Genomic DNA, 27,386 nt, shown 5'->3' with positions numbered 1-27,386 from the left:
TTCAGTTCAATAGTTATACAAAATATGCTGAATGATATTCAGGAAAACATGTTTGTGTGTGTATATGTGTGTGTAATATATAAGAGTGTGTGAGTGTGTATATATGTATATACACATATATTAGCTAACATTAATTTAGCATTTTAAGGTTTGCAAATATACTCTCTTGTAGATTCTCACACTAACAATAACTTTACGAGATAGGTAATATTATTATCCCCATTTTAAAAATGAGAAAACTGAGGTTGATATGGCTTAAATAACCTTTTCAAAGTCATAAAGCAGGGGCAGCTAGGTGGCATAGTGGATAAAGCACTGGCCCTGGAGTCAGGAGTACCTGGGTTCAAATCCGGACTCTGGCACTTAATAATTGCCTAGCTGTGTGGCCTTAGGCAAGCCACTTAACCCCATTTGCCTTGCAAAAAAAAACCCCCAAAGTCATAAAGCTAATAAGTATCTAATGTAGGAATTAAACTTCGATTTTTCTCATTACAAGTAGTCTAAAACTCTATTCAGGATGCCATCTAAGCTTCCTTAATCTCTTTATTATAAAGATGGTCTGGTTGTTGGGACTGAAAAATAAATCCTTTCATAGATATTTTATGATGATAAATCTCTTTGGACCTAGCTATAATGGTTCTTAACTAATAGATCTTTTCTGGTACCAAATTTACTGGGCTAGACTTTCCAAACCTGTAGGACCTTACCAGAACTTGAGCTAAACCAATGTCCTCTCTATACCATCTTGAAACATCAGAAGATGACTTTAATAACACACATGTTATATATGCATATGTTAATATTTATATCTATCTGGGTATAGTTTTATATAAATGAGTATATATAGGAAAAATAACATATATGAATATATTACATATGATATATGTGTGTATATATATGCCTATTTATACACACACATGTATATCTGTAGTTATATCACTTCTTGATTCACCACTGTCAAAGTTATTTCTGCGAGATGTACATTTCTATGTAGACCAAAAGTAATGATAATGGCTATACCATGCAACGATTGAATTTGACGCTCTTTCAACTCAATTAAAGACATCCTAGTTAGGTGGAAAGAGAACCTGAGTGCAAAGAGATCTGGACTGTATCACTTGTTCTACCAATAACTGAATAGCTTTGGGTCCAGTTAGTCCCCTTCTCTCAGCCCATCTTTCAATAAGGGGGTTAGAATAGATGATCTCTAAGGTGTCTTTCAACTCTGACAGTCCATGGTTTACTTTAAAATCTGAAGAAGTACTTCAGCTAAGTTTGTGTGACTAGGACTGTGAAATATATTCTAAACAAGTAAGTTCTTTGATAATGAGATGTTTGGGGGAATGCCCAAGATCCATCTGAAAAGTCTCTCCCTTGGAATTCCTATTATCCCATTTGATATGCCTCATAACTATTTCCAGGGCCTTATTATTTTGAAATTCTGTAAATGGCCTTGTACTTGTCAAAGGAAGGATATGTAGATCATATAACCTCATAGATTCCATTTAAAACTTGGCACCTATGGTCTCCTGGGATTTCTCATGAAGGATGTTATCAGTACTAAGAATGATACTCACGAGTGGTTGTTATTTTCTTCAGTCCAGGGCCACGGGTGTTGTTTTTCACAATATGTAGAGATATCTCGTACTCCTGTCCTGGAGCTAGTCCAGTCTGTCTATAGGTTGTTTCTGGTCTCCTCAAGCTTTTGGTGATTTCTTCTCCATCATCTTTATTCTGAAAATCAGAAAGAACTTAGTGATGAGTTCAGTAATATATAGGTCCATTTGAATGTACTACTCACTTCTGAAAAAACAGTTTCTCAACCATCAGTGATAGACAAAAAAATACATCCTTTTCCCAAGAGATGGATGTGTCAAATGAGACATTTGGGGTGTAACTGTCTTTTGAAAAACATCACATTTTTTCTTTTCTTTGCCAGGCATATAATTCAGGCCTTTGGGATTTATGTAGGGCCAAGATATCATTATCCCTGTGGTGATGCTTTCCATATGTTTATCCTCTCTTTTCCCCCTGTAGTCAGTCCCATAGAGCCAACAAGGGGATTCAATTCACTTATTTATTTTAACAGGAAACGAGGGCCTTCAAAATACACATTATGCTAATTTCTGTTCCCTTCTCCTTAAATTAAAAAAAAAAGGTTGAATGTGCTAGTTTTACTCTTTAAAAGTAAGGAAAATTTAACTAGATGATCCCTAAGAGCCAGCCCAACTTGAATATTCCAAGTTTTGAGGACCTTTCCAGTTTTGACATTTTAGCTTCTAGTAATCCCTACAGGCAGCATATTGACAAATTAACATTGTCTATGTTGTATTGTATTTTTATTTTTTATTATACATTTACCAATTATATTTTAATTTGTTTCTGACTTCACTTGAGAATTTTGCCTACCCCTATAAATTTGGAAGCACTGTTTGACACCATCTCTTTAAAGCACTTTCCAGCTTTAACATTCTAGTCCCTGACATTCCCTTCAGTTCTGATGCTTTCTGATTGTGTGACTGAATTGTTAGTAAATTTCTTTCTCTGAATATTTTTAAGACCCTTGGGAAGGTACATTATTGGCCATATATGCTCTTACCATGTTGCGGAAGATAATTTCCCAGGTTTCAAAAGCAATATCGAGAGGATCCCACTCCACTTCCACCGATGTCTCTTTGATAGCTTTGAATTTCAAACCTTCTGGGGCAGGTAGGTCTGATTGAAAGAGGGAAAATAGGCAAGTGATGACTCTTAGACAAATAAAATTAAGGTGAAAGATGGGAGAAATGATGAATTCAAAGGCACCAGGGATGGCTTACATATATCTCTAATTTTATCAACCTCAGAAGCAGAGTTGAGTGCTATCACCACTCCCAATATCTCTGGGAGATGTTTGGTTATTAATTCTGTGGTGATATACAGTAATGCTTTTCTCTTTCCAGCTACAGCATGCAGTTGCCTGTCTCTAGAGTTTTCAAAATAAAGCAGTGACTGCATTTAGTATATCTTCATAATGTCTGAAAGAAATACTTAAACCACAAAAACCTCCTTTTAAAAAAAATTGTTTTTTTTAAAACATTGTCCAATTATCAGTCAATGAGCTCCATTGTATGTGGCAAGAATGAAACAGTCTAAGGAAAATGAGTCATTGTTAAAAAGAACTATTTCATTTATGAAAATACACAATCATCTATCTGGATGTTTCCAAACTCAGGCTAGAACTTGTGGGCTTACACTAGGGCAATTGAGGAAAGGAATCCATTAGGCTTTGTTAATGATCATTTAAAACTTGCCACAGTCAAAGTAATGGAGAGAAATGCTTTAAATGGAGATAGTTTACTGATCTGAAGTAAACTGGTAGAATAGACAAAACTTTGACCTCAGAGTCATGAGACAAAGGTTTAAGACCCAGTTCTACTTCTCATTATCCTGAATAAACTACTTTGCTATATTTCTCCCTCTCTTCTCCCCTCAGCCTCAGATAATAATACTTAGGCTACATACTCAACATGCTTAGGACAAAGAAAGTGCATTGTAATCTTTAAAGAGGTATAGTAATGTTAGTTAATAATTACACACACACACACACACACACACACACACAGAATTCCAATTCCATGGAAAAAGTGAAGGGTACTTTCTTTTCCTGTCATTCAAGGTCAGATCTTTTGAATTAGAAGCTGACTTTGAGTTTGCTTCAGCATCTAAACCACAGCTCATATAGCAGGTAAATAAATTTTCTTTTTCCTTTTTTATTAGACTACTTTATTATAAGACAGTGTGATCTAGTAGGAAGAGCACTAGAATGAGAATCAGAAGACCTGAGTCTAATCACTTGACTTCACTTTTTAAATGAGGATGCTAATACTTTTCTTCTTTGTCTCAGGCTTTTTGAGATCAAGAAACAATGAATGTAGAAGTGTTTTTGTAGACTCCTATGCACTTTAGCAATACAAAAATGATATTGTTACTTGGAAAGGAATAGGATTAAGCCTGTGATTTCACTGGCATATGATTCTCCCAATGAGGAGACTGTCTCTGTCATTGAGTTGGCACATCCTTTTCACTCTCCCTTAATGTTTATGCTTCTCAGACTACCTCTACTTCATCTTTTATATATTTCATTTTTACAGTTGTTTCCATGCCATTTCCCTTATTTGATTGCAAAGTCCCTGATGGCAAGAATTTTTTTTTACCATATTTTTTTGGTAATTCTGGTGCATAGCACAGAGCTTAGCACATGGTTGACATTTAATAAATGCATGATGATTTGATTTGACATAGACTGAGCCTTCCTAGGAAGCAATTAGAAGTAAAGTTATTGGCCTAGGGTTATATGTGTGCCAGTATGTGGGAGAGATGGGATTTGAACCCAGTTCTCTCTGATTCTGAGGCCAGTCCTCTATCTACTATACTTCACTGTTCCTTGATTATTATTATTTCTATTATTTTTTCCAAATGGTCTTATGCCATCATTATGTCAACTATTATTATGAAATAATAATAATGATAATGATAATAATAATAATAATAATAATAAAACTAATGATAACAATAATTCCAAAGGACTACTTCCTCAGAATCATCAGGATATTGCCATATACTGTTTTCCAAATAGTCTCTGCCTTCATAGAATATTTGAAAGAAAGACTCCTAAGGATTTATTAGGAGGCCATTTCATTGTATCCTGGATAGGAAAATAACTTCACTGCAATATTTTCCACAGAATACTAGAATAGCTAAGAGAGTTCTTGACATATATGCTATGAAATGAAAGAAGCCGGTGACCACTATAGAAAGGGGGTGGCAAAATTCCTTTTTAATTTACTCACATGTAGCCACCCTTGCACTGACAGGGATGCTTTTCTTGTTCTCAAGGATAGCAAAGACTTGGATGAAGTATTCCACTCCAGGTTCTAATTCACGAATGATGGTGGATGTCTGGTCCCCAGGGACACGGAACTGCATTTCCAGACCATCTGAGTTTGTGGGAGTGTAGATGACAAGGTACTCTGTGACCCTCATTTCATTGTCCCATGCCAGGTTTACAGTCTCTTCTGTCACTTCAGTTACTATGAGATCTTTTGGGGGGGATACTGCCAGGAAGGAAAAACAATGCCCCTCTGTCAGTAAATTGCCACTGTTTAGTCTTCTAAAATAACAGTAATTTCCTCTTGAGTTGTTTCCCTCCCTCCTTCTTTCAATCTGCCACCAAGAGAGGCAGAAGTAGCAGTTAAAAGGTTTTTCTTGTTCCCTTTTTTTTTGACCATCAAAGATAGTATTAGAGGGTGGTGCTGCACAATGGGAAAGCTTAAGGAAAAGATGGGAAGGTTCTATGTGGTAGAGAGAATGGAAGCATAAAGGAAATGTATCACAAGCAATGTGAACAACTTTCTGAATTCACATACAAATTAAGGTCTTAAGTCATACTGAGAAAATATATCAAACTAAAACATCATAGAAATATGTTCATTCTTATATTGTGGTCTCTCATTATTTAGGTAGGGGAAAAGTAAATCTGTTTATACAAGTTTTTTTGTTCAACAATCCTGATCAACTTTAATAAAAACCAGTGCTTTAATTTCAGGTATAAGGCTTAGAAAAATTATCTGAGCCTTGGTTCCTATTATGGAATATATGATATAAAAAATTCAACATATTCTGGAGTAACAGAAAAACTTGAGTGTATTGAAACACAGAATCATTAACTTCTGGCCACTACTGGTTGTCATGAAGGCAGAGCATTTCATAGAATAATTCTGGCAGTCATACTATATACATAAAATGCTCATTTAGGACTATTACTTTTTCTTACTTGATATGGCTAATACCCTGTGTGTGCTCTCCAGTGACAACATTTAGAAAAAACTTGACTCATGCCATGAAAGCTGGACCTTTTAATCTCTCATCTTTGAATCCATGGTTCCCCCTCACAGTGCCTAACACATGGTAAATATTTAACAGCATTATATTGAATTGAAATGAATTTAATTTCAGAAATATCAAGAACATCTGTATATAAAATCTTGGGTCATTATGTTTCTCTTTTCTATTCCTTATTAGTAAGATAAAGGAATTGCATTAAATGATCTCTAAATTCCCTTCTAATTATTACCAGAAGTTCTTTCATCCTATTTGTAGTAGGATGACATTTAATTTTTTTAAAAAATAATACTTTAAAATACTCTTTGTGTATTGGTAAGAAACAATGGGTAAGTATCCTTCTAAAGGTAGATGATACAGTAAAAGGTACCTCTGAATATGAAGTCTGGTGAACTGGATTCAGATTCTAACTTTGATTCTTAAATAGCAGTAAGACTTTGGACTAGTAACAGAACCTCTTTGTTTTGTAGGTTTTTTTTTTTTTGCAAGGCAATGGGTTTAAGTGGCTTGCCCGGACTGCAGGGCCGGTGCACTATCCACTGTGCCACCTAGCCGCCCCTCAGAACCTCTTTGGAAAAAGACTGCTCTGCCTTCCAGAGCTTTTATGGAGAAATAACTTTGTAAACTGTGTGGCCAGATTGTTTTTGAGATCCCCTCAAATTCCTTCATTCTACCAACTGTTCCTTGAGTTATGTCATGAGACAATAATGCTGTCAACACTTTTCCCTTTTCTGTCTCTCCTTCTTTGTATCTTATCTTTTCTATCTCTATCATCTCCTTTGCTTTTATCTTGTATATACTTAGTTTATACTTTATCTCAGTCTTTAGAATGTAAACATCTTGAGGTCCCAGCCTGTTGTGCATTTCTTTGTTTTCTCTGCACTTAGTGCCCGGTTGGGCTCAGGCGGTTCCTATTGGCTGGCGGGCTGACAATAGAAATGTGGATCGTGCCCCATCACTTACCCTCTGAGCAGTCCTCTCCGGTGTACCCTTCGATACAGATGCAGTGGCCGCCAACACACTGGCCCCAGTCATTACAGTTGTTGGGACAGGAAAGCTGACTGCAGTCCTCTCCTTCGTATCCCTTGAGGCAGACGCATTTGCCCTCCACGCAGCGCCCTTGATTGTTACAGTCGTTTGGACACCTTAGGTCGCTGCAGTCTCTCCCCAGGAAGCCCTCGTTGCACACACACTGTCCATTCACGCAGCGGCCCCGGTTATTGCAGTTATTTAAGCAAGCTAGCTCTCCGCAGGCTTCCCCTGCGAAGCCCTCCTGGCACTCACACTTGCCGGCCACGCAAACTCCCCTGTGGTTGCAATCTCGGGGGCATCGCAAGTCCCGACAGTCTTCCCCCATGAAGCCATCGTCACACACGCACATGCCGTTCACGCAGCGCCCTCGCTGGTGGCAGTCGTTGGGACAGCTCATCTCCCCACAGTCATAGCCCGTGAAGCCCTGCTCACACACGCATGTCCCGTGGACGCAGCGCCCGCGGTTGTTGCAGTCGTGGGGGCAGCGGCGCTTGGCACAGTCCTCCCCGGTGTACCCCTCCTCGCACACGCACTGCCCGTTGACGCAGCGGCCGTGCCCGCTGCAGTCCCGGGGACACTGGCGTTCCCCGCAGTCCTTCCCACTGAACCCGTCATCGCACTCGCACTGGCCCCGCACGCAGCGGCCGTGGTTGTGGCAGTCCTGGGGACACCGCTTTTCACTGCAGTCATCCCCGGCAAAGCCCTCCTCACAAACGCACTGCCCTTCCTCACAGCGGCCCTGGCCGTGGCAGTCATGGGGGCAGGTGAGCCGCCCGCAGTCCTCTCCCGTGAAACCCGCTTCACAGTGGCAGGTCCCATTGACACAGCGGCCCCGATCATAGCAGTCATTGGGGCAGATCAGCTCGCTACAGTCCTCACCGGTGAAACCCTCGTCACACACACACTCATTCTCCACGCAGCGCCCCCGGTTGTAGCAGTTGTTAAGGCACAGAGGCTCGTTGCAGTCGTCGCCAGCGAAGCCCTCATTGCAAATGCACTGCCCGTTCATGCATCTGCCATGCTCACTGCAGGGCACCGGACACAGCTCCTCGCTACAGTCCTCCCCGGTATAGCCCTCGAAGCAGACACAGGCGCCGTGGACGCACTTGCCTTGATCATTACAGTCGCTGGGACAGGCCGGTTGGGCACAGTCCTCACCAGTGAAGCCCTCGTCACAGACACACTGACCATCGATGCACTGACCCCTGCCATTGCAATTTCCTGGGCATTCGGCTTCAGAGCAGTTGGGTCCCTTCCAGCCAGCTTCACACACACAGCCACAGCTGTCGGTGCTGTAATTTCCCCGACCATTACAGAAGGGCGTTGTGTCTAGACGACCTGCAGCAACCAAGAGGTCAAATCATTAGGTTAAAAAATTGTGGCACTCACATTTGTCCTGATAAGGGTGGGCTATTTATTGCCTTTATATTTTTTGTTCAATTAGGCAGTGGCCCAGGGGATAAATCACCAGCCCTGGAGTCAGGAGGACCTGAGTTCAAATCCAGCCTCAGACACTTGTTCTCTGTGTGACCTTGGGCAAGACAGTTAGAGCCCTGATGACCTGGCATCTCCAGTTGGCCTGATCCATATCTGACCACTGGACCCAGTTGACTGAAGGGGAAAGTGAGGCTGGTGACTTAGCAGAGCACTTCCTCATTCAAATCCAATTTTCCTGCATCAAGTCTTCTTCCAGAATGAAAACAAAACGTTTAATGTTTTGTTTGGTTAGCTGATACCAAACTTTAGTCATTTCTGTATTTGAGGTAGGGGAAATGATGGGGAAATGAATATTAAAATCTTAGAATCTTAGAATCGGATCTTAGCATCAAAAGGTCTTTCTTAGGTCATTGAGTCTAACCTGTGCCTGAAGAGGAATCTGTTGTACAATAACCACTGAGGAATTGTTATCTAATCTTATCTTGAAGATTTCTACTGCTTTTTTGAAGAAACTCTTTACATTTTTAGACAGTTCCTTCTGGGGAAAAATTTTTCTTTCACAAGCTGAATCTGAATCCCTGTGTCTTTCTTCATGGTACAAGTTTTATCTTCTGGAACCAGACAGAACAAGTTGTGCCTTTGCTCACATGATAGACCTTTAAGTACTTGAGCATAGCAATAATATTTCTTACCCCATCCACAACAAAAGGTCTCAGTTCCTTCAATGAATCTTGCCCTGATGCAGTTTCTAGCACCATACTCTCTAACTTTTCCAGGTTTTCCTTAATGCCCTTTAAGAAACGGGTTACCCCAAACCGATCAATTCTCTAGATGTGATCAGCCACAAAGTAGAATTCAGTCAGATTCTCAGTTTGTTCATTCTGAACACATCACTGAAAACATTCCTCCAATTCATCCTTAATCTATTCCTAATTCCTCTTTAGAACCAATTACTTAAAAAATTCCAATTCTATCAAATTATAATCATTTTGGCCACCTTGTCCCCAAAGGATAGCATTAGAATGTCTTGCTGAATTTCACTGATAGTTTCTTTTGCATTTCTTTATTCCACTAGCCTATCCTGTTAAAAAAAATGAAGCTTATTTGCACCAACAACTCAACTTCATTTTCTCCTCTTTCAGCATTCAACCTTATTGTTGGAATCTAATTCATGTATTACTGATTTTGAAGGTGCAAGCAAGTCATTTCAAATCCTTTGTTTGCAATGATTCTATAGTACTGTATATTTACATTTTATTGAATGACTGACAGAAGACTAAGAAGAGTTTAAATGTAAAGGAAATGTTTCATTCTGTCCTTCACCTTTGTAAATTTGAAGATATCTTTCTATTCTTTACTAAGTTCTCTGGGGAAGGAAGTATTTGCCTGAGGTTTTTAAGAATTTCTAATGACTCACTTAACTTTAAGACCAGGATTTATGACCTCAGTACTTATATAGTCTAACAGCATTGAAATAGAAATGGTCCCTATAGGCTTAATCAGGAACTTAAATCTAGAGAATTAGCAAGTAGAGGCTAGGGAATAGACATTAGTGTACAAGCATCGTGGTATGGAGAAGTGACTACATGTGACAGAGGTTTAAATTTTGACTCTGCTATTTATTACCTGTATGACCTTGGGAAAATCACTTCTTATCATTGTACCTCAATTTTCTTATTGAAAATGATGAGGTTGGACTATAGCTCTGTTGTCCATTCCAAATGCACAAATGATCAGAAACCTTTCTTTGTACAACTCAGCTACATTTCTTTGGTCACGGGTCAAAGCTAGTATCAAAACAAGCTCTCACATACCTTCAGCAGGTTGGAGACAACAGCCAGCTCCACTGGTACATTGCTCCCTCAGTGAGGACACCAGTCCTTCTAGCTCCTCTAGTCGATTGAGTAGGTCCTTGATATCTGGAGCTGGTGCACAGCCACAGGCTCGCCGGGGAATATTGATTCGGTGTGTGAAGACGATCTGATTCTCCTCATTAAGTGTATGCTCTTGGAAGTGTTCTCCTAGCTCAGAGGGAGGGTTCAGTTCTTTCTCCCCACTGGCTGATTCTAGATCTACTGAGCAGTGGGAACCCACAGGCATCTTAATGTTGTAGACATGGTTAAAGATGACTGGCTGGTTTTCTTCTGGAAGTGTAGCATTAATGCCACTCTCCCGCTTCTGGCGGATCACTCTCTTAAGAACCCCTGCTTGGGTAGGATGGTATAATAGAACTATGATCATGTAGGCCAGCATCTGGGTCAGATGCCCCATGGTGGAGTTTAATTCAGTGATGGCACTTTTGAAGTATGAAAGTTAATATACCTTTATAGTTCAAATCTGCAAAAGGGCCTAAGCAAGAGTCAATTTCCTTTTCTCTTCTTGGGAAAATTTTCTTCCTATAAATAATAATAATAATAATAATAATAATAATAATTTTTAAAAATATAGCTATTATTGTTATTGGCATTAGTTCTTTTTTCTTGAATATTAATGATGACTGGAAACTTTGCAAAGTATTATACAGTGGGGTATGCATTTTTCAATTCAATGTAATCACCATTTATTAAGTAAGCACCATCAGTGTGAAAGGGTTTCTTGAAGTCCTTCAAGATTTCCTAATGATTTTCTTAGCTTTATAATTAGAATTTGAGGTCTTGTAGATCCCTATATAACTAGGTACCAATTAGCGCACACAATGAATGCCATGAGTGGTCATCTGCATTCTCATCTTTCAGGTTATAATTTTGTAAAATGTGATAATTGGTTTCCATCAAATAGACATATGCGATGTAAAATGATGTAATGGAACAATTTCACAGGATTCTCACTAATTGGGACCATGAATGGTTTTCTCAAGGACTTTACTGTCTAGTGTGGAATATGACATATACACAAATAAGTATTATATAAAGCAAAATGTGAGAAATCCCCCCAAAAAGATGCAGACAGTCCTCTTGGGAAATTTGAAGAGAGTGTATAGTCACTTTGAAAAATGTTCAGCAGGGTGAGGGAAGATAGTATTAGGTAAAACCTGATGAAGGAGGTCTTAGAGAAAGGAAGGAACTTCAAAAATGAAGATGGGGAAACAAGGAATGAAAGTTCTATTTGGAGCTAGAACATCTTGGTTTGATTCCCTGCACTGCCATTTATGATTTTGGACAAATCTTTTAGCCTCTTTAGTTTTCCTCTTCAGTAAAATGAGGGAATTGGGTTACCTTTTTTTTTTTTTTTTTTGACTTCCATTTCCCTCTCTGAAGTTCTGATACTCTGATTCTATTCTTAACATTAGAGATAGCATGACCCAAGACCAGTCATGGAGATAGATGGGTGAGAATAAGGCCTGAACAGGGAATAGGGAGTTGTTGAGTTTGGTTAGAACACAGCATGGAAGAGAACAATAATTTCTTTTCTACTCTTATTGTGGAAGTGAACTTTAAAACAGGAATAGTTCCACCTCAGAGGCTATTTGGTCCACCACTTGCATTTTAAAGTTGAAGAAACAAAAGCTCTGAGATCTTTACCAAGATCACCCCAGTGCTGCTCCTATTTTATACATCAATGAATTTATATATATATAAATATATATATATATATATATATATATATATATATATATAAACTTGTTTGCAAATTCTGAAGAACTATTCTATGTTGACTATTGACATTATTTTTCTCCTACATTAAATTATCTCTTTTTCCAGTGACAATTCTGCCATATTCTCTTCTTAATGAATTCTCATATAGATGTCTGGACATGAAACTGGGACCCAAAGCTATTATTCTCTACATTTTGGTCCTGGTGGCAAGGGATCTTTATATATTGCAATTGGTTCCCACCCATGGAAATCAATCACTAAATAAATATTTGTAGTTTGTATTTCCAATCCTCTTCTTGACTCTTCATTTATTATAAAATAAGTATTGGACTTGGCATCAACCTTCAGGGAACTTCTAAGCAAGTTAAGGAAATAAGGTTAATATAAATATTAGAAATAATAGAGTTAACTAAATTTAGATAAGTTGCCTGACATGGCTTTTGGGTACTATACAATTTCAGAAAAGTCTGATCTTGAGAGAGGCCAGTAGGCATTTATTAAGTGCCCCCTGCCTACTCTCTGTTAGGCCATGTGGATTAGCACTGAAAGAAAAAAATAGAAAGACAAAAACCAGTCCTCATCCTCAAGGAATTAACAGTTTAGCTGGGGAATAGGTTCAAGGCAAGAGGAATATCTCATTACTAGACTGGGAAAATCCTTTCTATCATGGCTATGTGTTTATGGCACATGGGATTTAAGGAACTAAGAAGAAAAAACGTTAAGAAGTTGTTGATTTGGGTGTGATTATTACTTTAACTCAAAAATGTACCACAGGTTTGAGTGTGTGTTATACTCAGATATATGGAAATTATCTATAAATCATCTCTAAATTCATTCATGACCTTCCTAAACGATTTCTTTCCCCTGAATATAACTCAAGGAAAGGTAGTTGTGGCTATCTGTTTCTAAACTATATCAGTCAGTTGACTCATAGCATCCCTTTGTTCCATGTCTTTTTCCTGGGCATTTCTATTACATTAGCATCTCAAGTCAATCTGTGTAGGCTGGATATTCTCTGGGTGGTTTCCTGATAATTTTCCAGCAGAGACTTGCCCTAAGGGTAAGATGAGTCAACAAAAAGAGGAAAACTGATCTCTCCTTTCATGCAGACAGAAAAGATTTAGTAAACTAGATTGATAAAGAAAAGAAATGGGAATAATCCAAGTGGTCTGAAATGACTGCTGTGTTCAACCATGATAGGGCATTTGAGAAAGGTGGGGTAGGCAGGTGTCAAGGACAATGGGCTTGAGAAACATTTCTTTAATCACTCAGCCTTGTAGGAGTAAGAAACAGATTCAGATGTCAGCATGTCTTGGAAGCTCAGATATGTATTTTTTGTTTGGGGTGTTTTTTTTAGGGTTTTTTGGCAAGGCAGTGGAGTTGAGTGGCTTGCCCAAGGCCACACAGCTAGGTCATTATTAAGTGTCTGAGGCCGGATTTGAACTCAGGTACTCCTGACTCCAGGGCCAGTGCTCTATCCACTGCACCACCTAGCTGCCCCTCAGATATGTATTTTTGAAAGAGATATTTCCTTCTGCCTTTTCATGTTTAATCTTTCACTACTATCCATCTATCTATGTATGGTATTTGTCTTGTGGTTGGGAAGGTGGATCCTTTTTATACATGCTCTGCTTTCCTAAATGAGAACTTCTTGTTATTGTACAAGAGTTATTTTACAGGAAAACAAGCTCGAAGAGAAATAATATATTTATGTTTGTAATGAAGGAAAAGGCAAAAGCACCAGGCATGTGGGCAGATGACTCCTTCCTTTTCTTCATTTCCATTTCCTTTTCTTCCCCTCCTTTTTTTCTTTTCCTTCCTTCTTCAAATATTAGAATATCTATTAAGTTTGAATCAATTATTTTCCAAGTCAAGTCAAATCAATAAGCATTTAGTAAGTGCTCACTATTTGTGAGGCATTGTGGTAAATGTTAGGAATACAAAGGAAAGCAAAATCCTCCTCAATCAATCCCTGACTTAAAATTTTATATTCCAACTCATTGATTGCATTGATGTGCATTCATTAAAGGCTATACGTGTCATTGGGAATAAAAAGACAAAGCTAAAACCAGTTCTTGATCTTTAAGAATTTACCTTTCTGTTCCACAGTTTCCAAACTTCTACTTATTTAAAGAAAGCTCTAAATGCTTAATAAATATTTGTTGAATCAGTAATCAAACAAAAAGTATCTTTTAAATGATGACCATGTCACTAGACACTGTGCTACACTCTAGTTATAAAAAGACAAAAGTTAAACGTATTTGCTTTCCAGAAGTTTACACTGCTCAGGAGGAGTTAATATTCTATACAGGAATGAAGGAAAGGTAAAGGGTCAGGTGTTAATAGACTGGGACTCTTTCCCTACTTGTTTTTTTTTGTTGTTGTTGTTGTTGTTTGGTTATTTTTTTTAGGTTTTTGCAAGGGAAATGTGGTTAAGTGGCTTGCCTAAGGCCACACAGCTAGATAATTATTAAGTGTCTGAGGCTGGACTTGAACTCAGGTACTCCTGACTCCAGGGCTGGTGCTCCAGCCACTGCGCCACCTAGCCATCCCTTCTCTGCTTGCTTCTATAAAGGTCTCAAACTCAGAAACTCATTCCACACCCTTCTTCCACCTCTCAAATTTTTTGCCAGTTACCCTTTCAAGGCAATGGACTTATGAAAACAAACTAAGGACAAAATGGGAAGCTTTTTTCCTCTGTGAATTTTCATTCTGTGTATTGACAAAATTAAATGTTACCCTTTGGGGACCAGTATTAGGAGAAAGCGGGGTTGAACTTTCCAGTAGCATGCCATTTCCTACCCCCTTTTCCTAAGACACTGTCTGTTATAATTTGAGCATCTTATGGAAACCATTTCATTTTGGGTCTTTACAAAGATCCTTCATCGTACCCATAGAGCATACGTGACCTCTTTGAAATAGAACTGGGATTAGAAGTTGGCCATGAATTTGACCATTATAATTAGGTTTTAGAAGTTACACTTAATCAAGACATAATAAAAGACATTTACATTATTCATACTGCAAAAGAAAAGAATAATAGGGCAATGTGTGATTCTCTTTAAGTAAATGACTTCTCTTTAGATAAAGGGGATTGTTTTTCTTCCATCTTTTCTGGGTAGCCCAAGAAGAAATAACTTTGAGTCCCAGTTCAAGACTTTTATCTATAGGACTGCTCAACTACAAATTTGCCATGTAACCCTGGAGAAGTGATCTCATCACTCTGAGTCTCAGCTTGATCAACAAAGCCTTTATCTACTTATTTCCTTCCCTCCCTCTCTCCTTCCTTCTCTCCTTCCTTCTTTCCTCCCTCCTCCTTCCCTCCTTCCTTCCCTCCTTCCTTCCCTCCTTCCTTCCTTCCTTCCTTCCTTCCTTCCTTCCTTCCTTCCTTCCTTCCTTCCTTCCTTCCTTCCTTCCTTCCTTCCTTCCATGCCCTGAATTTAGTAGAAAAAGGATAACATAATGAACTTTTCAGATTTTATTCTGTCATTATTCCTTTCCCTTTTCCTTTCTATTTGTGACTGATAATGATGACTTTTATTTCACTTTAACTTTCAAAAGGAGAGAAAATTATAGCAATTAAGAGTTTATTTCCAACCAAACAGTTGGAACTTTAGCTTTTTTCCTAGACTTTTTGACCTTTCTTAATTTTTTTCCCCATTTTGACCATTGGGGGATGACTCAAGAAGTTAAACAAATTCCCCTGAAATCTTTTCCTTTAGTCTCAGAGGATGACCTTAAAACCCATCCCCTCAGTGGCCTCTAGCCAAGAATTCCAGGACCCAGCCTTTTTGAAACAGAATTCTGAAGCTTTTGTGGTTGACTGGGCTAGATTTTTCTTGGCCTATTGGATGACCAGGGATCTTTCTATAAGGTTGTTTCCAGTGGCTTTTTAGAATCATAATAGCACAAATGATTTTTCTTCCACTTTATACTTCCTATAGACCACCCAGGCTATGTCTTTTTTCCACTGGATGAATTAGAGGCTGAATCAACCTACTGCTATACTCCTATCCATCCTTCTTTCCCTGAATTCCTTTCCCACCTTTGACCTTAGGGTCAGCTATTTCAGTGGCTCCCTTTCCATTTCAAATTCTCTTGCCTTCTTAACATTCCAGGTTAGTTACTGAATCACAGAACTGGATGATTTTGTCCAATGACTTCTGTTTAACAGATGGGAAATGAAACCCAGAGAAGGGAATAAGATCATAATATTTAGACCTGGAAGAAACCCCAAAGACTATTGTATTCAAACTTCTCACTTTATACACGAGGAAACTATGGACAAAAAGGAATCAACTGGCTTTCCAGTCATATATCTAGTAAAGGAGAGCCCTAGAACTCAAATCTACAAAAGGTTAGCACTGTTTCCACTTATACCAGCAGCTCTTACCCTTTATGTTTTAGATTTCTTAGGTAATTTGATGTAACATCTTAAAATAATGTTTGTTGTTTATATTCATAATTGAAGGAGAGGCTAAATTTCAGTTAGAAGTTAATGAAAATGAAGATGTAACTTTTCCCCTCCCCACATATACTGATTCCCCTAAAATTATGAGCTCTAGGTTAAGTGTCCATATACTATGCCAAGCTGCCTATTTAGGACATCTTGAAAATTATGAACTCCACAGTATCGACTGACCTTTGTCTTTGTACTGCTCTGGGGTTGACAAATACTGATGGAGAAAAGCCCACTACCTTAGAGACCTCATTTATTACAAATTCATACAAAGATCTTTTAGTCTTTAGTTAAACTCTTAGATTGTTCCAGTTTCCTTTTTCTGTTGGCCTCTTCTAACATGTTTTCCTTTCAAGCTATCATCCTAGCTATTAATTAGCTAGCTCTCCTTATTAAGCATTATCCTTGATACAAACCATTAAGTCTGATTAATTTTACTTTTTTTATCTTCCATTAATGCCATTCACAGTCGTTTTTTAATTGTTTGCTCATGATAATTTCTCAATTTCCTACTTCCCCTAATCTGAAATGCCCTTCATCTTCCTTATCTTCCTTTTCTTCAACACCTTATTGCTGCTTTGTCAGTTAGGGGAGTAATGCCAAACAACAATGATCCATTGTTAACTTCTTTTTCATATTTGGTTGTTCAATTTTATAAGCTGTTTTATTTTGATTGTACCTTACTTTTATCATTCAGTTATGTCCATATAAAGCCATAATGCTAGAGATGCTATTTCCATAATTTATGATTAGTAATACATAGCATTTTATATAACACTTTAAAGTTTGTTGAATTGTTTGATCCCCACAACATGGGTAGGTAGGTGCTGTTAACATTGAGAGAGGTATAATGTCTTAAGCTTGCTTTGAACTTGTCTTCCTGACTCCAAAGCCAACACTATCCATTTAACCACTTATCTTCCTTTTACATGTATTTCCTTCTTTGATTCTTACGATTCTGCAAAATATTTAAAATTTATTATAACCCTGTTTTTTAAATAAATAAGATAATTGAACTTTTGAGAAGGTTTGAAGTATGAGACCATAAGAATCTTCTAGCCCAATTTCCATGTTTTACAGACAAGAGGCCCAGAGAAGTTAAGAGTTTTGTCCAGATCTCCCCAAATGGTAAATACAACCCCCCCATAATTCCAATCTATTTCCTGTGATTCCTAATCCAACGATTCTTCATTCACTCATTATTTCCTTCTGCATTCACTCATTATTTAGGACATCTATTCTTGTATGTGTTTAATTAAATTTTAAAATTAAGAACTTAAATTAGGGAATAAAACCATTCCCTATTATTATATTCCCTATTTCTTAATAAGAATAACTTTGCATTGTAGCTACTCTTATCCCAGCTTACCTCATACAGATAGTTTATTGTTTTCTCTCATGGAGACTAATGAAAATATCTGATAAATCAATATGGGTAAAATGAAACGGATTTTTTTTTGTTAGTCTCCATCAACACTGACTTTAGATACAATGCATTTGAAATAAAAAAGAGAGGTTTATAAAAAAAAAACTGCTTGCAATCTCCTGCTTACTGGACAGCTAGATCTCAGAGCCAGAAAATGTTTGTACACTAGTTTGATGAATCATATATATGTATATATATATATATGCATATATATATATATATACATATGCATATATATGTATTTGTGTGTGTGTGTGTGTGTGTGTGTACTAAGCAGTAGAAGATAGGAATGGAGAAGTCTAGCAATTTTGTAAAGCATCTCAGCGAAATCGATTTTCTCTGTTTTGGGAAAAGCATCCAATTTGAAATCAGAGCACCTAGATTTGAATCTTAGCTCAAAATTAACTAACTAGACAATTCATTTCACTTTTTTTCAGTTCTAATTCCCTTATTTGTTAATTGGAGGGTTTGGACTAGACAATCTCTAAATTCCTTTCAATCTTTAAAACCTAACAAAACAAACATACAAAAATTTTTTTTGGTTGTTGCTGTTGTGTCTGACTCTTTGTGACCCCACTTGGGGTTTTCATGGTTTCCCATTAACTTCTCCATTTCATTTTACAGATGAGGAAACTGTCGCAAACAGGATTATAGTATTTTGTCCAGGGTCACATAAGTCCTAAATTGAATCCAGATTTGAACTCATGAAGATGAATCTTCCTGAATCCAAGCCCATTACTTTATACACTGTCTCATCTAACTACTTTATTGTTTTCTACTTCTATAGGAAAAGCAGGTGAATAATTTTTTTTCCCTAAAATATATTAATTCTTGATCTAATCATCCTATTTCAGGCCCCTGGAAAATCTTTCTAAAGTGTCTCCTTCCTTCAGTTTATTCTTTCTCCAAGTCATCCTTCATACCACATTCTCTCTAAGAAAAGCTTCTAATAGACTACTATGATATTGCCTTTTCTTTTGTTAACCCAAAAAACCCCATGTGTTCCTGATACTTGTATTCAAAAGCTCATAATCTGACTCTACCTTTTTTATATTTAACTCATAGTGCTCCCCCTCCCAGATTTACATTTCAGCCAAACTAGACTGCTTTCCATTCTATCTCTGGACCTTTGCTCAGGTCATCTCCAGTGCCCAATTGCTCTACCTTCTCTATAAAGTTTTTGCTGACACCTCTCTTCCTCATTAGGTGAAAATGTTTGCTCCCTCAAATGCCTTATAATGCCGTGTTTCCTCTCTTTATACTTTTCCTTGTTCATTGTATCATAGTTATCTGTGTGAATGTCATTCTTCCATTGGAGGTGAAAGGGACCATAGGAATTCACCAATCCAATCTTCATTTTTTACAGATAAGAAAATAGAAACACTTTGAGAATGATGTCTGTATTGTGTATGTCTTTGTACTTGAAATGCTAAATTTTAAACATAAAAAACATAGCATTGTTGAATGAATGAATAGCATTTTCTACTTAGGTACTTTTAGAAGACACAATAACTTACCCTACAGAGCAAGGATTGGATTGGGTCTGCACAAGAATCTTCATTGCTTTATCCTAACACAATTTTGTGTGTAGTGTAAAGATCTAGGAGTAATGTTTCCATTTCAATAACTTTGATCATTTTTTAACAAGTTGTATCACCTCTCTGGGCTCCAAACTTCCTTCTTTATAAAGTGTAGGAGTTGGGCAAGATGATGTCTAAGATCCTGTCCAGCATGAAATCCTATGATTTCATGGCTAGATTCTTCCATTTCTACATTATATTTAGTAGGGTGCCATCAACACTTTTACCAAGAGACAAAGTTAAATGTGATATTTCTTCTACCTTCTCTTCCACAACAAGAATTTTATTTACTTGTTAAACATTAACTTTATTTTTATTCTCTTCTACTTCCCATGGAAATTTCATGATTTGTCCCACCCATCTTTCTTCTGCTTATCCATCCCTCTTTTTGCTGGTCATGACCATTACTTGGATTCTGTATATAGCTGTCAGTCCCATATCTCTGTCTACTCAAATCCTTCTCTTATTTCATATCCTAATATATTTTTTCATTAGTTTCATGGTTTTTCTTTATCATGTGACAATGGAATTTGGAAATTGTAAAAGACTTTAAAGATCATCCAGTCCAACTTTTTCATTTTATAGAAGACCAGAGATGCTAAGCAACTTGCCAACAGTCACACGGTTAAAATGATTTAAAGACTGGAATTTGAACTCAGTCCCTCTAATGCAAACTCCTGTGTCTATTCATCACATGGCCACTCCAGTCCCAGATTTCTTTGGAATCCATAATGAAATTGCTATCCTTGTGCCATTTCTAGGTAATTATAACACTATAGCTTAGGATTCCATCTCCAAAGTCACATGCCCTAGTGATCCCTAAAAGAGAGGTTAAATTGCTAGACAAACCTTGGAACATTTCACTTCTTTCACATGAGCAATATCCTTCCTGGATGCTAGTAATGAAACACTAAGTATAATTTCATTTTAAAGCATGGACTGTGATAAGTATGAACTGTCTAGGGAGGAAACTTCTTGGAAGCATTTGCCCATTTAGTAAACAAAGGCCAAATTGGCTGCTGATATCATGACTCAGAATGCTACTGTGGATGGAATGTACCAGATAAGACTTTGCAATTGAAACAAGGATACATCCCAGAAACTTAGCAAGTGAAGTTCAATATGTTCCAGTGCAGATGTTATTTTAAAAACATTTTGTAGTAAAAGAGAATGAGAGAGTGGCATGGCTAGAAATTTTGATAGATATTTCAGAAAGGTCTCTCTTCCCAGTCTTTGCTAAATGTAAAAAATAGTTCTCTGGCTCTTTTAAAAAATATTTTCTATAAGTATACTATATTCTAAAGTATCAACTGCATTTTATGGAGTTCCTGGACACAATTCACATTTAGTTACTATTAACATCACTAAATCCATTTCTCTTTCACCATACTTCCTTTCATGAAACTTATTTTTTTTTTAAATTCGGGTTTAAGATTTTATATTTTTCCTGTTCAACAAAATGACATTAGATTTTGGCTCAATGTTCTGACCAGTCATGAATTTTCTGAATGCCCACTCCATCATTCATTGTATTAATTATTCCTTCTGGTTTTGTGCCATCTGCTGCTTTGTTAAGTATGATATCTATGTCTCTATTCAAGTCCTTGGTAAATATTATATACTTCAGGGTCAGACATGGTTCTCCAGGGGCCTTTACTAGTGCTGACATGTTGTCATCAATGATAACTCTTGAGCTGTGCTAATTCAACCAATTTGCCTAACTGTACTATAATCTAACTTTCATCTCTCCACCTTATTTATAAAAATAACATGAGATATTTTATCAAATGCTTTACGGAAGATAAAATTCATCAGATGCTTTACTAAATTCCAGACAAAATTTATCTGAAACACCCCCAATTGATTGGTCTAGGAACCCTGTCAAAAAAAGAATAATTGTTGTTAGTCAAACATGACTTATTTTTAAAGAGTTTTTTATTTCTAACTTTTGCTTTCATGTCACTTACATTTCCCCTGCATACTTTCCCTTTCTTCTTCCTAGAGAGGCATCCTTATAATAAAGAATTTTTAAAAAGAAAAGAAAAAGAAGTAATGTCTCACACCTGTGAACTTTGAACCTCTGCAAAAGTTTGAGAAGAAGTGTTTTCTCCCTATTTCTTGACTTTAAAGATTTGGTTTTCTTTGTATCTTTGCAACCTTCATCTTCAATTATTTTGTTTGTTGTTCTTACCCTTTACATTATTATAGCTATTGTCTATATTATTTCCCTTGCTTTGCTTAACTTCATCCTGCAAGTATTTTCATTATATTCTGTGATTCATCATATTTGTAATTTTTTTGTGGCACAATAATATTACATTAAGCTATGTACCACAATTTGTTTATTCATTCCCCAAATAATGACATCTGCTTTATTTCCAGTTTTTTGTTATCACAAGAAATGCTGTTATGAGTATTTTGATATTCATGAAGAATTTTTTTATAAAGGATTTTGCTAAGTATACAGCAAGTGGGAAAATCTTTACAAGATTAAGGACATTTTAGACACTTTACTATAATAATTTAAAATTGCTTGTACTAATTCCCAATTCTACCATCAATGTATTAGTATTCTCTTTTTCTACACTACCTCCAATACTGACTTTGTCATCTTTTGCCATCTTTGCCAATTTGCTGGGTTTGAGGCATAACCTCAGGGTCATATTGGTTTACATTTCTTCATTATAGTTATATGGATCATTCTTTTATATAGTTATTAGTATTTTGTGATTCTCCTTTGAGAACTATTTATTTCTATTCTTTGATAACACATATTTAGGAATGGCTTTTGGTGTAAGATATTTCCATTAGTTGTCTATATATCTTGGTTACTATACCCTTTTCTGAAAAATTTGACATAATGTTGCTTTTCCCCTCCCTCTTTAATCAATTGCTTCTTTTATCTTGATGAATTAATTTTGTATCTCAAAAATTTTACAATTTAATTTAATCAAAATTATCTATTTTATCTTTTGTAATTGGCTTTCTTAAAGTTTTTTTTTGTTGTTAAAGTTCTTTTAACTATATTGATGAAAGGCAAATGATGTTTTTCTTCTCCAATTATTTTTATGTCAAGATGTTTAATATTCAGGTCATATAGTCATTTTGAATTTATTGTGAAAAATGGTATAAGATATTGGTCTAAGCCTAACTTCTGGCATGGCCTATATTTGAGAAAAACATTCTGTCTCTTTAACCTCAGGTTGTTTATCCTGTCAGGAGCTATTTGGGTCATCAATCAGTTAATTTCAAACTCACACACACACACATACACACATTTCTATGTACTATATTTCTGAAAAGGATAATTATGCACTAAATAAGATGTTAAAAAATACTGGGGCATTCTCCTGGATGTATAATGCAAATTAATTTTTAGATTAAAATAAGAAATGGTTTAAGAATAATTCCTTTGTTACAGTTCCAGCTCTGATAAAAGTATTAATTAAATTTTTATCCAAGTTTCTTTTTATGTTTGTTTCATGCCATTGTACATTGTATATAAATAAGGTAAGAGTTCCTCCAAGGTTTATCAATAGAAAATTTTTAGATTACTGCCTGTGAAGTGACAAATCTATTTTTTGGTTGGGGAAATCTAGGTTTGGGGTTGATCATGACTCTTCATTTCTTATTCAAACTCTGCTCTGGATCTGGATCTGGATCAAATCTTCCAAGTTAATTTGGTTGTTTTTAGAGAAGGAGCATAAAATGTTAGGTTTTTGTTTTTAGATACTATCTCTAAATCTAGAAATTGACTATTGTTTTTCACTTAAGACCTTAGTGGTAAGAAAATAATTTCGTTTTGGATAAAGATAACTGTTAAATGCCCAGAGCTATATTTCAGTTCATCACTCATGACTTCATTTTCATTAGTGCACCAAACATTGTTTACAGTTTGAGACAGACACATGACATGTCCCTGAATGGATGAAGGGAAGAAAGGTTTGTTTTTTTAATTGTTAGGAGATAGTAGATGGATTTTCTTCAATGTTATCCTGGCAGCTCCTCAGGAAGCTAACACCTAGTATACCTCCCTTGCTCTCAGATTAGAATTTTATTATATATGTACTTACTAGAGTGTGGAGATGCATACATGAATATTTTCAAAGGTTCTAGAAATTCCTCATCCCTAGTCCCTCTCAACATCCATAAATTCTATCTTGGAATGTGTCAGGAAGAAAAAAGAAGTCAGGAGGTGGATTCTGAGTGGATTTTTTCCAAGGACATCTGATCCTGACAGTGGAGCGAGACAGTTGCAATGTGTATCCTCTACTGCCAGCCCAACCAAGGCCTCCCCCAGTCCCAGAACAATAGTATCCAAACTTCATAGGTAGCATTTATCTTGGCCTTTCATTTTGTTTTTCCTTTGACATCACATCTTTATTTATCCAAAATGAAATTATTTTCTTACCAGTAAGGGCTTAAGTGAGAAACAATGGTCAATTCCTAGATTTAGAGCTAGTGGCCAAAAACCCTAATATATTTTATGTTCCTTCTCTAAAAGTGAGATACAGAATGACCAAACTAGCTTGAAAGATTTGATCCAGATCCAGAGCAGATGGTCTCAGAGACTTTTTTTTTGAACACTCAGTGGTCAGGATGGGAAGTTCAGACCAGCAGCATTATTCTGGGGAAGCTTTCTTTGATCCATTATTTTGAAGAGTGTCATTCAAAGGTTTATAAAATACTTTTCTTACAGAGTACATAGTATATTATTACCCCATTTTACAGATAAAGAAACTAAGGGTCAGAGGGGACCATCCCAGGGGCCTGAGTAGGTGTGATTGCTTTGATGAGTGTTAGTCATCTGAGGTGGGGGGGCTAAGAAAGTCAAAAGGGATTTTGAATACTACTGACTCCCTAGGAATCCCTTCCTAATTCAAAACTCCTAGGTGAGAGATTCAAAGGACAGAAAAGGAACTCAAGATTAGAAATCAGAAAATTTGTGGCTAAATTCCAACTATTTCTTCCATTTATCAATTGTATGATTATGTTCAAGTACCCTTTACTCCCTAAGCATCAGTTTTCTTGTTTACAAAATCACAGAATAAGGATAAATGATCCCTTGATTCATGATTTTATTCTTCTGTCTTGAAGGAAGAGTGGATAAAAGATCATTCTCTGGGAGAGATGAGACAGAAACCATGGGAGAACTTCCTTCTCATTATATGTATTGGTGATAGGGATAGGCTCATAGGTGAATAGTGCTGGAGAATCTATAATAAAACTATTTTTTCCTACCAGATGACAATGATGCTTTGAAATTCCAGATTGAAAGAAAAAAATTCTTGTGAAGATTTGTTTTCCCCTCTTCTACTCTAAATTATAGCAATTGACTTCTGTATACTACTTTAAATTTTTCAAAGAATTTCATGAAAAGGGTGGACAATAACTCTTAGTACAATTTAATCCTTTAAAAGTTGAAAATGACCATAAGAATTCCATGCCTCCCAACATCTGTGGGAGGGAAGTACTACAGGAATTGACATACAAAGATGAAGGTTCCCCATCTGAACTATGAAAAATGACTGACCCAGGATTAGGTAACAGAGAAAGAATTTGAATCAAGATAGTCCTGATTCCAAATCTAGAATGTATCTGATATTCTAAGTTAGTGGGCAGTAGAGTATAGTAGAAATAGCACTAGACTTACAATCAAAAGTATCTGGTTCAAAGAGCAAGTTGCCCTCAACTCTATGGTCTTAGGTTTCCTCATCTATTAAATAGTGTTTATTTGAGCAAGTGATTTGGTCCCCTCTTACCTTTAATTTCTTCATCTGTAAAATGGGGATAATAATATACTACGTTCTTTTTAGGAAATGTATTTTATAAACCTTTGCGTGACATTCTTCAAAATAATGGATGAAAGAAAGCTTCCCCAGAATAATAACTCATGATGCTGGTCTAAGTAGAAACAAGATTTAGAGTTGGAGGTGAATTTAGAGATTGTGTAGTTCTTTGCTTCGTTTAATAGTCTCAGTGGTATTCAACTAATTCTCCACACCCCATTTGGAATTTTTTTTTACAAAGATATTGGACTGATTTGTCATTTCCTTTTCCAGCTCATTTTACAGGTAAGTTTCTGAGGTAAGCAGGATTAAGTGACTTGTCTAGGGTCACACAGCTAAGTATGTCTAAGTCCTAGTAAGCATATAAGACCATATTTGAACTTAGGAAGTCTTCCTGATTTCAGGATGACACACTATCCACTGTGCCATGACCAAACCCTTTACTTTATAGATGAGGAAATTGAGGATCAAAATGGTTCTGAGACTTGCCTAAGGTCAAATGGATAATAGGTAATAGCTTCAGACTTCAGTCCTAAGTCTGTGGACCCTCAATTCAGGATTCTTTCTATAACATAACAATGCCTACAGAAGAAAATGCTTCCAGGGTATTAACATTTGACCTTAAACTCTTTTGACCTTAAGCTATTTGAAGTAAGGAATTGTGTCTTTTTCTACTTTTGTATCTCTTTAGGGACTAGTGTTTGATAGACACTTAGAAATGAATGAATGATATTTTAAGTTGATAATGTTAACAGAAAGAACACGGTTGAATCTTCATTTTTTAAAAAATAGAATCATTGTCTTGAAATTCAAGCAAATTCCCCATTTCTTTTCTGGAAGTAAATAAAGTAAGATTAATCCTTGGATTACAGTTGTAAAGGGACTTAAAATAGTATCTGATCTAATTTTTTCATTTCACTCCTGTTCTAACAACTTGATCACTTTTGAGTTAGTCTCAACTGAAGGAGATTTCTCAAGGATCCTGTTTGGTGATCTTGTCAGATTTGTCCTCCATCTCACCCACCATCCCTTTCTGCCTTTGTTTTTCCTCCCTTGCTCTGCCCTGCAATGCCCCCCTCCAGGATATTTAAGGACTAAACAGCTCCTGTGCCAAAGCTATATCCACCCACTTCGCCACAAGCTATCTTGATGGCTGAAAAGCAACCCCCCCCCCCCTCGTGTATTTCGCAGGAAGTAATTTTATTTGGCACAACTTGTGACAGACATAAGAACTGCTCTTGGTGAGGAGGAAGCACGCAGGGGCCATTAAAGTCTGCAAACTATCCAGTTTCATTGGCATTTTTGTATGTTATAGATGGGTCATTCTACATTTTAAATCTTAAAGCACTTCTTTTACAATCTGAAGTGTGAGTCAAGGAACTTTGCTCCACTGTTCGTTTCATCCTAGTACTTCATTCAGAAATTTTAATCTGTTGAGCTTAGTTTTAACATGCTAAAATCTGATGGTCAAGTTCAGTGGCCTTAAGAATTGAGGAAATTGCTCAGCTAAATGTTGGGAATTGTTCTGCTCTGGGTGAGGGCTTAACTAGGGGCTCAGATTCAGATCATGTTTATTTTAAGTTTATAGTGCTCACCTGTTTGCACTACTATCTTAGGATCTGTTTCTCTTCACCAGGATTTGTCTATCTGATTATATAGTCCCCTGAACAAAGAGACAGAGGACTCCATCATGTAATTTATTTTCCCTCTCCTCAGCTCAGTTATTTGGCTTAAAAATTCCTAGCCCATACAGTTGAAGAATATCCCAGCTTCCCTTCTTTTTTTCTTTAGCAAAACTTTCATTACCAACTAAATTTAATCCATAAATCTTATGCCATGAAATATTTCTATCCAGACACAATAATAAGATTCATATTTGTGGCTCAGCTATACCTAAGAAAGCTTAGGTATTTGACTAGATCCATTGATACATTCAAACCACAAACTGCTCAAGCCTGGTATGGTTTCAATTTTTGAAACAAGACTTTCACAAAGGACTAGCCTTTAAAAAAAAAACTTTTCTTTCCTAGGTAGGGAGGAAAAATATATGGTACTTATCAAAGAATGAGCCTAATGGGGAACCCATCCAATGCAAGAACATTTTTAATACTTCTCTACTCACACTGGCTAAATGGTATTTTAAAATCAAATTAATTTTAAAGAAAAATTTGTACTTGTTGGGAA

General features: G+C 36.6%; 1 protein-coding gene across 5 annotated transcripts in view; it reads right to left on the bottom strand.

Annotated features, from left to right (window-relative positions):
• Positions 1–27,386, bottom strand: part of TNC (tenascin C) — a 105,530-nt gene that overhangs the window by 61,274 nt on the left and 16,870 nt on the right. For all 5 annotated transcript variants that reach the window (XM_074211744.1, XM_074211740.1, XM_074211741.1 and 2 more), the window contains exons 2-6: positions 10,167–10,748; positions 6,847–8,253; positions 4,833–5,096; positions 2,600–2,715; positions 1,578–1,734 (exon numbers count right to left, since the gene is read on the bottom strand). In XM_074211744.1, coding sequence (XP_074067845.1) covers positions 1,578–1,734; positions 2,600–2,715; positions 4,833–5,096; positions 6,847–8,253; positions 10,167–10,623 — 2,401 coding nt within the window. In that variant the 5' untranslated portion in view covers positions 10,624–10,748. The remainder of the gene's footprint in view (positions 1–1,577; positions 1,735–2,599; positions 2,716–4,832; positions 5,097–6,846; positions 8,254–10,166; positions 10,749–27,386) is intronic.

Source organism: Macrotis lagotis, chromosome 1 (genome assembly GCF_037893015.1).
Source record: "Macrotis lagotis isolate mMagLag1 chromosome 1, bilby.v1.9.chrom.fasta, whole genome shotgun sequence".
Lineage (NCBI taxonomy): Eukaryota > Metazoa > Chordata > Mammalia > Peramelemorphia > Peramelidae > Macrotis > Macrotis lagotis.
This window is presented reverse-complemented; position numbering and strand designations above follow the sequence as displayed.